Source organism: Cricetulus griseus, chromosome 7, assembly GCF_003668045.3.
Source record: "Cricetulus griseus strain 17A/GY chromosome 7, alternate assembly CriGri-PICRH-1.0, whole genome shotgun sequence".
Taxonomy (NCBI): Eukaryota; Metazoa; Chordata; class Mammalia; order Rodentia; family Cricetidae; genus Cricetulus; species Cricetulus griseus.
The window spans coordinates 118,791,573-118,807,113 of record NC_048600.1 but is presented as its reverse complement, the minus strand read 5'-3'; the positions used below and the strand labels follow the sequence as shown (position 1 = coordinate 118,807,113).

At 38.0% G+C, this 15,541-nt stretch overlaps 1 protein-coding gene across 10 annotated transcripts in view; it reads right to left on the bottom strand.

Moving 5' to 3' along the window:
* Positions 1 to 15,541, bottom strand: part of Tanc2 (tetratricopeptide repeat, ankyrin repeat and coiled-coil containing 2) — a 311,247-nt gene that overhangs the window by 64,971 nt on the left and 230,735 nt on the right. For all 10 annotated transcript variants that reach the window (XM_027427849.2, XM_027427850.2, XM_027427851.2 and 7 more), the window contains 3 exons: positions 15,073 to 15,304; positions 11,783 to 11,949; positions 7,679 to 8,286 (listed from right to left, as the gene is read on the bottom strand). In XM_027427849.2, coding sequence (XP_027283650.1) covers positions 7,679 to 8,286; positions 11,783 to 11,949; positions 15,073 to 15,304 — 1,007 coding nt within the window. The remainder of the gene's footprint in view (positions 1 to 7,678; positions 8,287 to 11,782; positions 11,950 to 15,072; positions 15,305 to 15,541) is intronic.

The window sequence follows — 15,541 nt, the reverse complement described above, 5'->3', positions numbered from 1 at the left end:
ACCTCTTTCTTACTTACACTTGTATCCCTGTAGTACTTAACTCTGCATCTCAAATACATTATTTAATAAGTGCTTATTGATGCTTGCTGGATGCTGGAATTCATGTTTTTACTTATTCCTAGGGCATGATAAATAACAGAGTGAGCAAAAAGATATTATCTGTGGAGCTTCGAGAAGAATGTTCTAAATATTTCATGTGATGGGGTTAGAATTAGTAGTACTTATAATTTTTTCAGTTATTAATTAAAAATTTATAGTGTGCATACTGTGTACCAGGCACTCTACCAGTCATCAGGAAGGCAAAGATGAGATAGAAAAAGTTACTGACCTCATTGAAGCTACTCAAATTCTAGGGGAAAAGTAGGCAATAAATAATTACCCACATCCAATAAGTTAATAAAGCTTTCTAACGCACATTAGAAAGGAAAAGATTACTAAGAACACAGATAGAATCCAGAGGTGACTTAGTAAGGTGACAAACAGAAGTCTCCCTTACGTGGTGGCGTATAAGCTAAAGTCTGAAGAGGCAAGGGGAAGTCTCACTATGTAATGAGACGGGGAAATTTTCTGTGCAAAAGTCTAGAGGTGAAAAAGAAACTTCTACAAGTGGCAGAAAACTATTAATTTAAAGGTGAGCAGAAGCTATTCACACACACAGAGTTTTGGATTTGTTCTGATGGTAAGAAAAGGCACTGAAGGGTTTCTAGAAACAGTCACATGGTATTAACTGTGTTTGAAGATAACCTCTCTGGTTGCTGGTGAATAGATTGGAAGACAGCAAGAAGAACGATGAATCCATGTGGGAGATCTGGGTGTGGCCAGTGGGGATAAAAATAAATGGGTTCTTACAAATCAATTTTGGGACTTAGAACCAATTAGATATGCTGATGACTTCAGTAAATGAAAATCTCACAGCTGTGGGTTCTTATAGTTAAGAGGGTAGAAAGCTTTTAGAGTTGATTTTGACTAAACATGGAGTTTTATCTGCTTTTGAAAGTCTCTAGAGATGGTGGAGTGAATTGCTCTACTCGCAAAAAAAGAAAATGTGTTGTCAAGTCTCACTAAGCTGACAATAACTCCTACTGATTGCTGTGCCATTAATCCTGGTTTGACAACCTCTGGGATTCTTTTGATTGGGTTAGTGTTATTTCAGAGGCTTACTAGTGGGATAAATTAGACCCTACTTCTTATCATACTTTTTTTTTTTGTTGTGAAGATGTGTGTGTCTGTATGTATGTGCATGTGTTTATGTAGGTGCATTAAGTGTTCATGGGGGTGCATTTATGTGTGCGTGTGCGTGTGCGTGTGCGTGTGTGTGTGTGTGCATGTACACACATGTGGAGGCAAAAGTTCAACTCTGGATTTAGTTCCTTGGGAACTGTCATCTTTGTTTTTTTGAGACAGGGTCTCTCAGTGGGACCTGGGGTTCTCTGAACAGGGCAGGCTGGCTGGTCAGTGAGCTCCAGGAATCCATCTATCTGTACTTCCCATTACAACTAGCTTTCCTTTATGTGGGTTTTGGGGAATCAAGCTCAGGTCATCAAGCTTGTATAGCAAGCACTTTACCAAGGTTCTTTCTATAACCCTTTATGCTACATTTAGTATCAAAAAATACCTTTATTGGGCATGGATACATGCCTATGATTTCAGAATTTGGGAAATTGAGGCAGGAGAAATATGAGCACAAGGGAAGCCCAGGCTACATAAGACTCAGTTAAAAAAAAAAAAAGGCTCTTGATCACCTCTTCATGTCCTTTTCATTTTATATTTTTAGATAGTTATTTTAAGCCAATACCTTCAGACTTCAGAAAAGAGCAGGCCTCCCAGGAATATCCACAGAACATGGCCTAACAAGTTACAATATGACTAGTCACATACCTTCATATCAAGGCTTGACAAAGCAACCCAGTAGGAGGAAAAGAGACCTCAAAACAGGCTAAAGAGTCAGAGGCAGCCCCAACTCCCACTGTTAGGTATCCCTCAAGAACAGCAAACCATAACACATATGTCGAAGACCTAGGCCAGACCCATACAGGCTCCCTGATTGTCCTTCCAGTCTCTGTGAGTCCCTATGAGCCCTGGATAGTGGAGTCTGTGGGCTGTGTTTTTGTGGATCCTTGATCCCTCTAAGCCAGTATTTTCTATACAGACTACAACCACCTTCAAAATAAGCTATATATGCATATTTTAAGAAGACATAGCGGTGTTACTCTAATACTAGTCCCTTTTGGTGTTTTTTGATTACTGGCTCTTCTATAAAAGATCCATGAATAGTAATGCCTGAGAATTTATGCTATCAAGTCATAAAATGATGCTCTCTGTATCTCACCATAAGCAGAACTTTCTTTGTATATACTGACTTAGCATGTTTTTCATAGATTTTTTTTATGACAGTGGAACAGTACATGTAGTTTTCAGCTTTAACTGGGCTTTTGAAATTATATTTGGAAAAGGAAAAATAAATGTTATGCATCTTCTAATGGTTAGACAGTTTTTCTACTTTTGACTCAGGGTCTTGCTGTGTAGCTCAGACAGTCTTCTCACTCTGATCTTTCTGCTTCAGCCCCCTGAAGGTAGGATTCTGGATAAGAATAAACACATCTACCAGGTAGATAATTTACTTTCCCTCCCTCCCTCCCAATGGTGGGGATCAGATTTTAGGATCTTACATGTTAGGCAAGCATTCTGTCAGTTAGCTATCTCCCCAACCTCCTGTTAGACAGTTCATTAAAAGATGGAAATACTTTGTTTGTTTGACTGATTTATGTTAAATGAAAACAAACTTGTAAAACTGAAGGATATACTAGATTTTCATATACTTTCTTATTTATATGATATCATATCACAAAAACATGACTTTGGGCTGGAAAGGTACTACTTCACATTTTAGTGATGATTAGAAATAGGAAAAAGTATTGATCAAATTAGAAAAATTAAGTATTAATTAGTATTAAGGTCAAAAAATATCTCCCTGGAAAATACAGTATCTAAATCATAACACTGGAATACTGATTTCCTCCTTGGTGATAGAAAAGACTTAGAAGTGAAAAAGACAGCAGGGAACCAATTCTTCCCAGGTGGTAGGGTCACTGACAAACAGGTTTCAGTGCAGGATGCCTGGGACATCAGAAGGCCTAAGGGCTGATTTAGTTCCAGGAGTCTGTCTTCTTTACACGTTTCATCAGTTTGCTGAGGTCTCTAAAAACCCTTTTAGGAAACAGAACCCACTTCATACTTATGGATTTACTTAGACACTGCAATATCTACCAGAAATGCTAACACTGAGTTTGTGCTTCACTCAGGGCAAGATTCAATGTTATTCCACTTGTAGGTTCATATCTGGATTAGAAGAACAAATAAAATCCCACTAATAATAATTCATCATTTTGTACACTGGCTGTACAGAACTCTGGCATAGATAATTTTCATTTTAGGGTAGATGCCCTCTTCCTTTTAAAAAATTATTTATTTTTATTTCATGTGCTTTTGTGTTTTGCCTGCAAGTATGTCTGTGTGAAGGTGTCAGATCTCTTGGAACTTGAGTTACAAGCAGTAAGGAGCTGCCATGTAGGTGCTGGGAATTGAATCTGGCTCCTCTGGAAGAGCAGGCAGTGCTCTTAATGGCTAAGCAATCTAGGCCCTCTCTTCTTCCTTTTTAACCTCAGACAAATTGCTTACCTGATACCTTGCTCCAAGAGCACCAAGTCTCCAAAAGATAATTCATTAAGTAAACATGTAATTCATGCCCATATACATCTCAAAACAAACAAAAACAAAACCCATTAATTTTAAGCAGTCAGCTCTAGTCATGAAGAAGCTAGTAAAGTGTACAATTGTAATAAATGATTTGTGTGGTTTCTCTTCTATTTACTCAACACAGTATTTGCTATTCTTTATCTTTTGTTTGTTTGTTTTCAAGACAGGGTTTCTTTGTGCAGTCCTGGCTGTCCTGGAACTCGCTCTGTAGAGAAGGCTGGCCTTGAACTTAAAGAAATCCACCAGTCTCTGCCTCCTGAGTGCTGGGATTAAAGGCGTGCGCCACCAGCGCCCAGCTAGTATTTGCTATTCTTAGTTTGAAGAAGTAAGGTCAAAACTAACTTAAGCTTCTGTATCATGATTTCACAGTTTAGGTTGCATCAGCTCTATATTAGTTATATGAGTGTCACAAGTTCATTGTGTTTAATTTAAATACTTAAAAATAAATAAGCCAAGGTTTCTAATTTCTGTGTCAAAATAGTCCCCTGCCTCCAGAAAAATGTTAAATCGAACAGCTGTTCTTAGGGGAGGCTCAGTATCATGGAAATTGAGATAATGAAGAAAAGAAACAGAAAAAAGAAAAAAAAACACAACATATGGAAATTTATTGAGAGCTGAGACCAATGTAGCACAGAAATGTTAAGCAGTAATTCGGTAACACCACAAGGATGGTAGCCCTGGTTATCTATCAGCTTCAAATTTCTACTATAAAAGTCACTAATGGGTTGGATAGAAAAGGCTAGTTCCTACTTTTCTCAGCCACCTCACTTAAAAGGCACCAGTTGCCTCAAATGGGTTTTATACCTTCTTACTATTAGCATAATAGCAGGGATTAGTTTATTAGATTAGTTTGTTAATCTATATCTCAATGCTCAAGGGAATAAAACAGGACAAATTAAATTCAGGATCTGACAGTGATGAATAGTGGGAAACAGAAGCAGAACAAGGCTGAAAGGTCTAGGACTGTGAGTGTCCCCAGGGGTATATGAAAACACCAAAGCTTTTGATGTCAGAACAGAGTTTTCAACTGGGCATGGTAACGCACACTTGTAATGCTACCACTTGAGATGCTAGCCTGTTCTACATAGTGTGATCCTGTAACAAACCAAGTTCTGCAGATTCAAGTGATTTCCAGCAATAGATTGCTTAATCAGTCAGTAACTCTCCTACCCCTTACAAAATTACAGAACCAGGGAAAGAGAGTGTTTATAACCCATTTCTTTCTGTTAAAATTATGTTGATGAAATGTTAAATAATTCCATTATGTCAAATCTCTGCCTAGACTCTGGGACAATAGGCACTCTGATATGTAAAATGCATGGAGTCCAACAACAGCACAGTAGCACAGATCTGCTCTTTCTTCCAGCACCCCAGACCTTTTCTGTTTAGGAAGAAACCACTTCCTTAGGTAGTCTACTTCTACTTTTGATGACTATCAACTAATTTTTGATATGAGTGGAATATTTTCCCTGAGTCTAATTCCCTAATAAGGTCAACAAGTTTAGAATGAACAACTGCTTAAAGTCTAGAAAACGGACTAGAAGAAATAATGCTGTGTTGTCCCCGAGAGTTCTCTCTATACATGCACATGTCAGGCCCTGGTGTAGCTATTGTGATTGGAGGAACTGATTTGGTCCACTCTGGCTTACTGGGGACACTGGGTACTCTAGAGAGAATTGAAGAGAACATGGAAAACAGAAGGGGGAATGGTGTACAAGAAATGGAAGCTGAAGGCCATAAAGACAAACACGGAACAAAAAAGTAGTTGCAGCCATTTTCTCTGAAAGGCTAGATGGGATCTGCCCGTTATTTCTCAGTGAAATTCCACTTTGTTGGCCCAGGGACCATGAACACTGGAGTAACAAGCCTGGTGCTGTTCAAAATGCAGAGGAAGAGCTTGAATTCCAACTGAAATCAAATCTAAGGGCAACATTTTTGATAACCCCTGGTCCTGTTTACAAATTTACTCTGTTCTCTCTTAAGTAAAATATGATGGCCATTCAGCAGTCATATTATTAAATCACCAGAGAACAGACTACCCAGCACCAGTCTGGTGTTGCTCTCATTTAATAAACAATATTGGGAAAGCAAGCCCATATAGCTGTAACATGCTGCATAAAAAACCTGCATTTTCTCCTTTGTGAGCCCCTGAGGATTTCACCCTTTGTAAGAAAGAAATTGTTAATTCAGTGGTAGCCTGTTTGTTTGGATCTTACCTATTTTTCAATCATCTGATATAGTCTAGGAGGGGAAAATATATAGCTAGAGACTGTTTGGGAACTGGCCTCAAAGTGTTTATTAAGTAATTCTAGATTAAATATTTTTCTTAACTATACAGTTTTTAACTCTATGTTTTAAATGTCAGAAGCAATATCAGCAAGATTTGCAGTAGTTTTTTTATCTGCATTTCAGTTTCCAAGGTTTTAGTTAGCCAAAATCAGCTGAAAATATTAAATAAAAAACACACGAATAAGCAATTTGTAAGCTAAATTGTGTACTTTGTGAGTAATGTGATGAAATCTCATACTACCCTACTTTGTCCTACCTGGGAACTAAGCCATTCCTTTGTCTAGTTGTATATATACCAAGTAATCACTTAAGAGTCCTCTTAGCACACTGGTTGTTATGGTGTCTGTGTTCAAATAAACTTTATTTTATTTAATAATGTCCCTAAAAGCCAGGCGTTGATGGTGCACGCCTTTAATCCCATCACTCGGGAGGCAGAGGCAGGCAGATCTCTGTGAGTTTGAGGCCAGCCTGGTCTCCAGAGTGAGTGCCAGGATAGGCTCCAAAGCTACACAGAGAAACCCTGTCTTGAAAAACCAAAAAAAAAAAAAAAAAAAAAAAATCCCTAAAATCAAAGTGTAGTATTGCTGATTGACAATTTAGATATGCTGAAGAGAATCTGTGAACTCGTTGAGTGTCTCTTTTAAGTGGAAAGTATGTAGGCATAATAAGATATTTTGAAAGACTACATTCATGTAACCTTTATTTTACTATACCACTTTGTTTGATTGTTTTTTACTTCTCACTGTGACTAATTTATAAATTAAACTCCATCATAGGTATATGTGCACAGGAAAAGCTATGATGCATACATATATGGTTGATCCTCTTCGCACTCGAGTATCTGTTGAAGGTCAGAAGACAAAAGGTTGGGTGCTTCCTTAGAGCAAAACAGTTTCAGGAACATCACACAACACATACAAGAGACCCATATTTGGTTACTGTTTGCTTTAAAAAGCCTTTCCTCAAAGTGCTAATAGCAGAAGGCTGCTGCTCTTTACCTAGTCACAGGACGAAGTTATGACACTCCTGAAAGTGTCTATTACTACAAAGGTAGTGGAGTAAAAGGCACACTCTTAACATTTTCTTTGAAACTGTACTAGTCTTGGTATTGTACTATAAGACTTTGCTTAATGCTTATTAGTAGTAGGAAGGAATTATTCCTGCTTTTATGTAGGTCTAAGGTTTGGACCATTATGTAAATGTTAGTTCCTCCAGGACTCAACATTTCCTCTTCTTTCCATGGAAGCATGCCTCATTATAAGTTTCCTGCTCTGGGAAAATATAAATTATTTTCTGCCTGGCCTAGAACTACAGCAAAGTCTGGAACTAGCTTTCTAATGAATCAGCATGAAGAAATAAGCTTCATAGTTGTTATAATGAGGTCTGGTGAACAGCAGGGCCACAGGGGCAATAAAAACCCAGCAATGTTAGAGCTTTAGCGTCTTTGGTGAGTCACAGTGTGAGGAATAGGCAATACATTGCTAAACTCACTACAGACTGGCCTTGAAGAGAAGAAGAGAAAAATTTTCTCTGTGGGAAGCATTCAATGAAGAGCAATTTCAATTGCTTTCAATATACATGCTCTATGCAATAAATTTAAAACAGGCTCAGAATTACTTATCACAGATCTTACCTGGGATCACAGAGAAATTTGGTTTTCTCTCCCTCTTCTCTCCAGATAAGCCATTCTCGAAAAGAGGGGTGCACAAACATTCGAGTCATGTCTCTGCGCTTGATTAGGAACATGGAGAGGTTCTCCATCCTCTGCTGAAAGTCTTCCCATTCTAGTGTGCCTTCAATGCTCCCAGCATTGATGGCCTGGAAGATATGTTCATCAGTAAGTGGATGGAGAGAGGCCACTGCCACATTCAGGAGAGGCATCACCCGGTCAAAGGAAGACTGAGTTGGGAACTTCATATTGCACTGCAGTAAATAAACCTCAGAGAGCGAAACAGGAACCACCTTGTAGCTAGAGCTCTTCAGCACTAGGTAGCCTTTCTCTATGAGGTCAAATGTTAGTTTCAGGTATAGATAAGACCCTTGACTGAGGGTCTTGAGGTGAGAACTGAGTTTGCCAAATGTAGTATTATCCATCTTGCCATTAAGTGAGATGTTATTCTGAATCTCTGAGCTGCTGTGAATCCGGTGCAGGATGTAAGCCTGCAGATCTTGGTCTATGGCTTCATTCTCTTCTAGTCGATCCAAAAAAATCCTATGGAAAGGCAGCAACTTGGTAATTTCCTAAAATAGATGGAGAGAGAGAGCGATAGAGAGAGACAGACAGAAAGACCTTCAGTTTTCCCTAACTCTCTAATAGACTATGAGGTCCACAATTAAGTCTGAATTTCTGAGTGGCCAAAGAGGAAAACAATATTAAGCACGAAATCCATAGACTAAAACAAATTATGCACACAATAAGAACATGGCTTTTGCCGGGCGTTGGTGGTGCACGCCTTTAATCCCAGTACTCGGGAGGCAGAGGCAGGTGGATCTCTGTGAGTTCGAGGCCAGCCTGGTCTCCAGAGCGAGTGCCAGGATAGGCTCCAAAGCTACACAGAGAAACCCTGTCTCGAAAAAACCAACCTCCCACCCCCCAAAAAAAGAACATGGCTTTTCCTAATACTGAGACTTTTTATGAGTCATAGTAAACGGTACTTCAGGATCAAATTGAAGAACATTTCTTTCCATTCTCTTTATTCCTTATACTCTGGCTTCACTGAAATCTTGCCACTCCACTAAAAAGGTTATTGCCAAGACTGTCAATAATCTTAACCTTGCCAAATCCAATAATTAGTTTTCAGTTTTCATATCTCAGGGTCTCAGGAGTATTTGACAGTTGACCACACCTTCCCATAGCATTTCTGGAATCATTTTTAGCAGCATGCTCTTATGACATATCCTCACTTTCGTAGTATCCTGATTCGTTTTACCTAGCCTATTTTGATAGCATATCTTTCATTTCCCAGCCCACCGCAAGCTAGGGTCTCTATTAATTTTCCTTCTTCAGTCATTCTCATTCTCTAAAACACTTTTAAATATCATCTGTTTTTGCCAGATTAGTTAATTCCCCCAAGTTCTCACCATGAATCTTGGTATACCCAGCAATTCATATTTTGATTTTTCACAGATAAACTTATTGTGACTAAATAAAAATTATTAGATTTTATACTCAATCACAAGACATGCCCCATGTCAACAAATTGCTGTTGTTGTCACTTACCGGCTCTAAAACCTTGGAGGCATCTGTGATCTTTGCTCCTAAAGATAGCATTTACTCATGTACTCATCCAAATCCCAGGATTCATTCTTGTTTTCTTGCTCATATTCACATTTAGTCTGTCATCAAGTCTTTTTTTTTTTCTTTTTGAATCTTACTATGTAGTTTGGCTGGCCTTGAACTCTTGATTCCCTTGCCTTAGCTTTCAAAATGATGACATCACAGGTGTGAACCACCACACCAAGCTGATCAACTGCTTTTTATTCTCCTTCAAGATATTTTCCAAACCTGGCTGTCTCACATGGTTTCTACGATTATTACTAGTTTAAGACACCATCAACTTTCACCTGTATTTCTGCTTATAATCTCCATCCTCTATAATTATGCTTGTTTTTGTTTGTGTTCCTTCCTAAAAAAGTATTATGAAAGCAGAGACATTGTTTTATTCATTACCAAATCTTCACTCATCAGGACAGTGTAGGACTTACTCTAAATATCCAAGAAATATCTATGAAAGCAATGAAAAAAAAATCACACATGATTTTATGAAGAAAATAATTTTTAGAAATTCTTCACTGAAGCCAGGTGGTGGCGGCACATGCCTTTAATTTCAGCACTAGGGAGGAAGAGGCAGGTGGATCTCTGTGAGTTTGAGACCAGCCTCATTTACAAGAGCTAGTTACAGGACAGGCTCCAAAGCTACACAGGAAAATCTTGTCTTGAAAAACCAACAAAACAAAACAAAACAAAACAAAACACCAAGAACCAAAAAAACTTCAATAAAGAGAGTGCAGTACTTGGCAGTTACTGTAGGTCTCTATCCGTGAAGATACTGAAATTTGGACTTATCCATAAAATCTGGAATGTGCATCATACACTGTTTATACTTTGGCACAGTTGAAACAATAAGGTTTTTCTGCTCTGTCTACCCCAGACATTTAAAACTGCTTTTTCAATTATACATAACATCATGTTAGAACAGATATCAGGACAATTTTGCTTATGCGTAAGTACCAAGAATAGAGATTACAGCTAGGTGTGGTGGCACACATATCTGTAATTCTGGTACTTGGGAGGTTGAGGCAGGAGGATCATGAGTTTGAGGGCAGCCTGAGTGAACACAGTGAAATGTTAGTAAAACAAACAAACAAACAAAAAAACTAAAGCCAAACACAAAGCTGTGTTCCTGAAGATCTCTATTTATATTTTAACAACCAAGCCATTATCCAATAATTAGATTGTATATGACTTTAGCTGTAAAGATCATTGTGTTGATCTAGACTCTGAAACTCAAATGACCTGCAGAATAATAGTAGTCACCTGTAAGGTGACAGGATTAGAGATACTGTTTCTGGTCTAGAGGGCAGTAAATATAATTTGCCAATATGGAGGAATAATAGTAAAGGCTGGAAGAAGGGAAAAGGAGGAGACTTACTGTGACCCTTCGTGTATTAATTACTCTAAGTGGGCTTTATCAAAAGTGGGATGAGAATTCCATGAGAATTCTTTTTTTTTTTTCAAGAACTCTATGAGATCTTAATTATCAAGTAGGGATTTTTTTTGTTAATATAATAAACACTTTCTGGGGCTGGAGAGATGGCTCAGCAGTTAAGAGTACTAACTGCTCTCTCAGAGGATGTGGGTTCAATTCCCAGCACCCACATGGCAGCTAAGAACTGTCTGTAACTCCAAGATCTGATACCCTCAAACAGACATACATACAGGTAAAATACCAATGCATAAAATATAAAATAAAATAAGCAAATTATTAAAAAAAGAAACACTGTTCCAAACCACACACAAACACAAAAGAATGGGAGCTACAAACTCTACTCCGTAGTCCAAGTATTTTTATAGGCTCAACTCCACAATCCTGGTTCTTTCAGGCCATGAGCTGTTAGTAGTGAGTAGGGGAGATAATTTAAAGAAAACAAAACCTTATCTCTTAGTTGTAATAAATTTAAGCTAAAGACCCAATATTGTCATTATTCACCAGAGGAAGGCATATGCAGAAAAAATTTTACATTCATATTACCAAAAAAAAAGACCCCCAAAAACCCCCACCACTACAACAAAAAGAAATCAAGCAGAAGTGAGGAAGAAGCAGAAAGTCTGAGCCTCTACTGAGGGCTGAACTAGATTCTGAATCACAGTAAATGATTAAAAGTGTGAGATGGAACTCAAAGAGCAAGGCATTTTTCCTTTGTACTACTACATCAGGACAAAGTCTAACGAACAGACTTTCTGCTCATGCTATTTTTTTCCTCCCTTAAGACTGATCTTGAATTCATCATCCTCTTTCTTCGGCTTTCCCAGGGTTTGGATTACATACCCAGCCATTTAGTGCTATTTTGAGGAACATTTATGAAGCCTTAGCCACAGAAATGAGAATAGGAACTTGAGAATCACATACAGAAAGAATGTTCTTTTCTACAAAATGTCTCTTAGGTTTAAGAAGAGCTAAGAGAACTAGGAACTGGAACTTTTCAGTTTAATCTTCAGAAGCAAACAAACACATACCTGTAAACTGGTCCTAACAGTTACAATTAGTTTGAGCCAAGAAGGAAAATTTCCAATCATTTTACTCAGAAATGATACAATTGTATCCCCATAATCCGGTTTGTGAAATTCTGCTTCATTTAATCCATCAATTAAAATAATGAAATCTTCATCTGGGATTTTTCTCTCTGAGATAGAAAGAAACAAATTACTTCACAATTGCCAAGTGGATAGGTAAGTTCTCATTGTGTCTTTGATCACGTATCAGCCTGAAAAAAAAAAAACTGTATTAGAAAAGGCCTCTCATGAGGCCTTGGATGCTCAGGGTGCATAACTTATAGACATGCCATCATTCATTTGGTGAATTAACTTTGTTGTTTATCAGGTCATATATATATATATATGAGCACATGCTTTTTTTGTTTTGGGTTGTTTTTTGAGACAGGGTTTCATTGTGTAGCTTTGGCTTTCCTGGAACTCACTCTGTAGACCAGGGTGGCTTTGAACTCACAGAGATCCATCTGCCTCTGTCTCCAGAGTCCTGGAATTAAAGGCTTGCACCACCACTGCCAGGTTTATGAGCATATATATTACAGTTTCAGGAATACAATATTTTCATTGTGAGAGTCTTACAGTAGGAGTTATGAGGTCTTGCATATGGAAATCCATTGTTTTCTCACACACATAAAAGTTAAATAGACTGTGGTTGTTTGTATCATAGTTTAAAGATAATAACATCATACATTCTTTTGTGAATTCCTTAAAGCCTGAGGTAGTTATAGAACTATATGTGAATGAATGTGTTCTGAAAAGATTAGGTCCTTACCCTTTATGGACTGAGCTAGCTCCCTAGACTGATATTTAACTTTGATTTTTGTTTGTTTTAGAGGTAGGACCTCACTATGGACTCTAGCCTAGCCTTGACTCATGCCCTCCCACATCAGCCTCCTAAGAGTCCCAGTGCTGGGACTCTTGGCATGCACTACCATACTCTGACAACTTTTTAGAATTTCGAGACTTTTTCAGAATATAGTTTGTTTTCATGAAGAACATACATATTCTGCATTTATTGTATAATATTCTGTAAACATCAATCTGAGCAAGTTGCTTCAAATCTTCTGCATCTTTAATTTTTTCCTCTACTTGTTTTAACAGTTACTGAGAGGCATTCAAATCTTCATCTTTAACAGGGCATTGCTTGTTAAGCTCTTCAATCAGTTTTTGATTTATGATTCTGAAATCATGAAACTGGGAACAGATTTTGAATTACTGTATTTCCTGATGAACTGGTTTTCATGTCTATTAATTGTCTTTACTAACCCTGTGTGTCTAGGAGTCTATTCTGACATTAATAAACTACTCTAGACTTCTTAAAGTTTATGTTTCACCCACTATTTTTCTATCCTTTCATTTTCAATTGTGTCACATTTGAGTAACTATGTAGACAACACACAGATCATTATTTTGTTCTTTGTTCAGCCTGACAGTTTCTACATTTTAATGTATGTATTCCATTTATATTTTACAACCAATTCTTTATTTTTTATTTATTTATTTATTTATTTATTTAATTTAGAATCAGTCTTATTTTACGTATCAATCCCAGTTCCGTCTCTCTCCTATCCTCCCATGCCCCTCACCGATTCCCCCATCCACTCCCCAGGGAGGGTGAGGCCTTCCAGGGGATCATAAAAGTCTGTTACATCATTTGGGGGAGGGTCTAGGCCCTCCTCTGTGTATCTGGGCTAAGAGACTATCCCTCCATGGGGAATCAACCGATTCTTAAATATGAATTACCTTATCTTTTCTATTACTTTGTTTTTCTTCTTTCTTTTGGGTTAATCATTCAATTTTTAATGTTTTGTAAATTGTTTTTCCAATTATTGCTTATGACTTTAAGGGTAAGTAGAAACCACCAGAATAAGATGAAACAATTGATCTCTCAGAGTTGTATTAATAGGGATATAAAAAGTTGGTTATAGAGGAATAAATGAATAGATATATCTTATAGTAAAATTGTAAACTGTGTTTTATGGACAGAACTGATTCCCACAAACTGTCCTCTGATCACCACATCAAGCTGTGATTTGAGTACACACACACAGAACAAATAAATAAAAAGTAACAGAAAAGAGAATAGCGAAGGGTAAGAGATGGCTCAGTGGGTAAGAGTACTTGCTTTGAAGAGAGCTGTAATCCTAAGCACAGATAAAAGAAGCTGGGTATGGCTGCACATGCCTGTAACCTCAGTGCTGGTGGGGCGAAGACAGGAAGCCTCAGGAGCTCATGGCCAGTCAGTGAGAGACCCTGTGCTAAGACAACTAAGGAGGAGAGCAATGGAGGGAGAGGCCCGCCACTGTCTTCTGAACATGTGGATGTGCACATCCATGTGCAGGTATTATGTATGCAACACCCCACCAACACACCTCTCCATACTAAAAATAAAAATTAAAAGGATAAAAAACTGTAGTGGAAAGAGGTTCAGGAAGGCATGTATTGGCTTAAGGAGAGACTGTACTTAGGCTTTAGTGGATACCAGGGCTGTGGAGAAAAAGGGAGGAAAGGCAAGAACTCGAGAGGGAGACAGGGCCCATTAACTTCATTTTCACACACACACACACACACACACACACACACACACACACACACACACACACACACAAAACCAAGCAAACAAACAAACAAACAAAAAAACCAACTAGCTTTTCTATACAATTTATGTACCACAAAATGTCCACTCACTTTTTTAAGGACCTTTCAAATGGAACAGTTAAGTGATTTCTAGTGTAAATACTGGGGTGTGCAACCACAGGATGCTTTATTTGCATAAATGGGGCAATAAACGTACTGCAGATATTTTTTAACTATACAAGTTTCTATATTATGAGGTTTATAAACATAGAAACCCTGTAACAGTGAGTGGGAGCTACAACTTTACTGATTTATTCTAATTCCACAGAAAGGATTAGAAGCTCTACTACTTTTATTATAAGAAAACTAAAATCATTTGGAAATCAAAATGAGAACTTTTACAAAAAGGGAGGAAGTTGCAGTTTCTACAGGAACTTGTTGTGTTTTGAAATAGGGTCTTATTGCCTAGGTTGGTTTTGACTTCCTAGACTCAACCAGTGCTAGACTTTCAAGCATTGGGACTACACGTGTGCACCATCACACTCCACCCAAGCAAAGTCTTTTGTAAACTATATTCTGTAGGCATCAGCTATGAAACATTTAGTTTTGACAATGTAATAAACATAATCATTTCTATATCATGACCCAAGTGACCAGGGCTCTTAGGACTTCATCTATACCTTTGTGGAGGTTCTCCAGGGGCTCTAGGACTCCCCTCCGGAAGGAGGCCATGGGGTCTTGAACACAGGACCGGAGGCTGAGCATGCTTTGCAGGTGAGGCTCCCGAAGAAGCTGCTCCCGGTAAGCTGTCAGCTGAGGTGAGCGGCACAGCAGGGCAGCAACATTGTGGACAAATTCTGGTACCAGGCAGGTGTAGGCATTATCTGCTTGGCAATAGTGATAGGCAACCACCTACAGAAAGATGAGATTGCAAATAGGTTTATCAGCAACTATGTTTACCATAGACTATTCCTCCTCCTACTGCCTTTGGTTTCTCCATTTCCTCAATTTTTTCAAATAAAAATAAAAGTTGCTAACTCAACTGTATAATTTATTCAAAGTCAAAATTTAGATAGAATATTTCCATTGTATATACTTATCACAACCTAAAATTAATTTTATTAAATAAAATAGGATATTCCTTCTGGA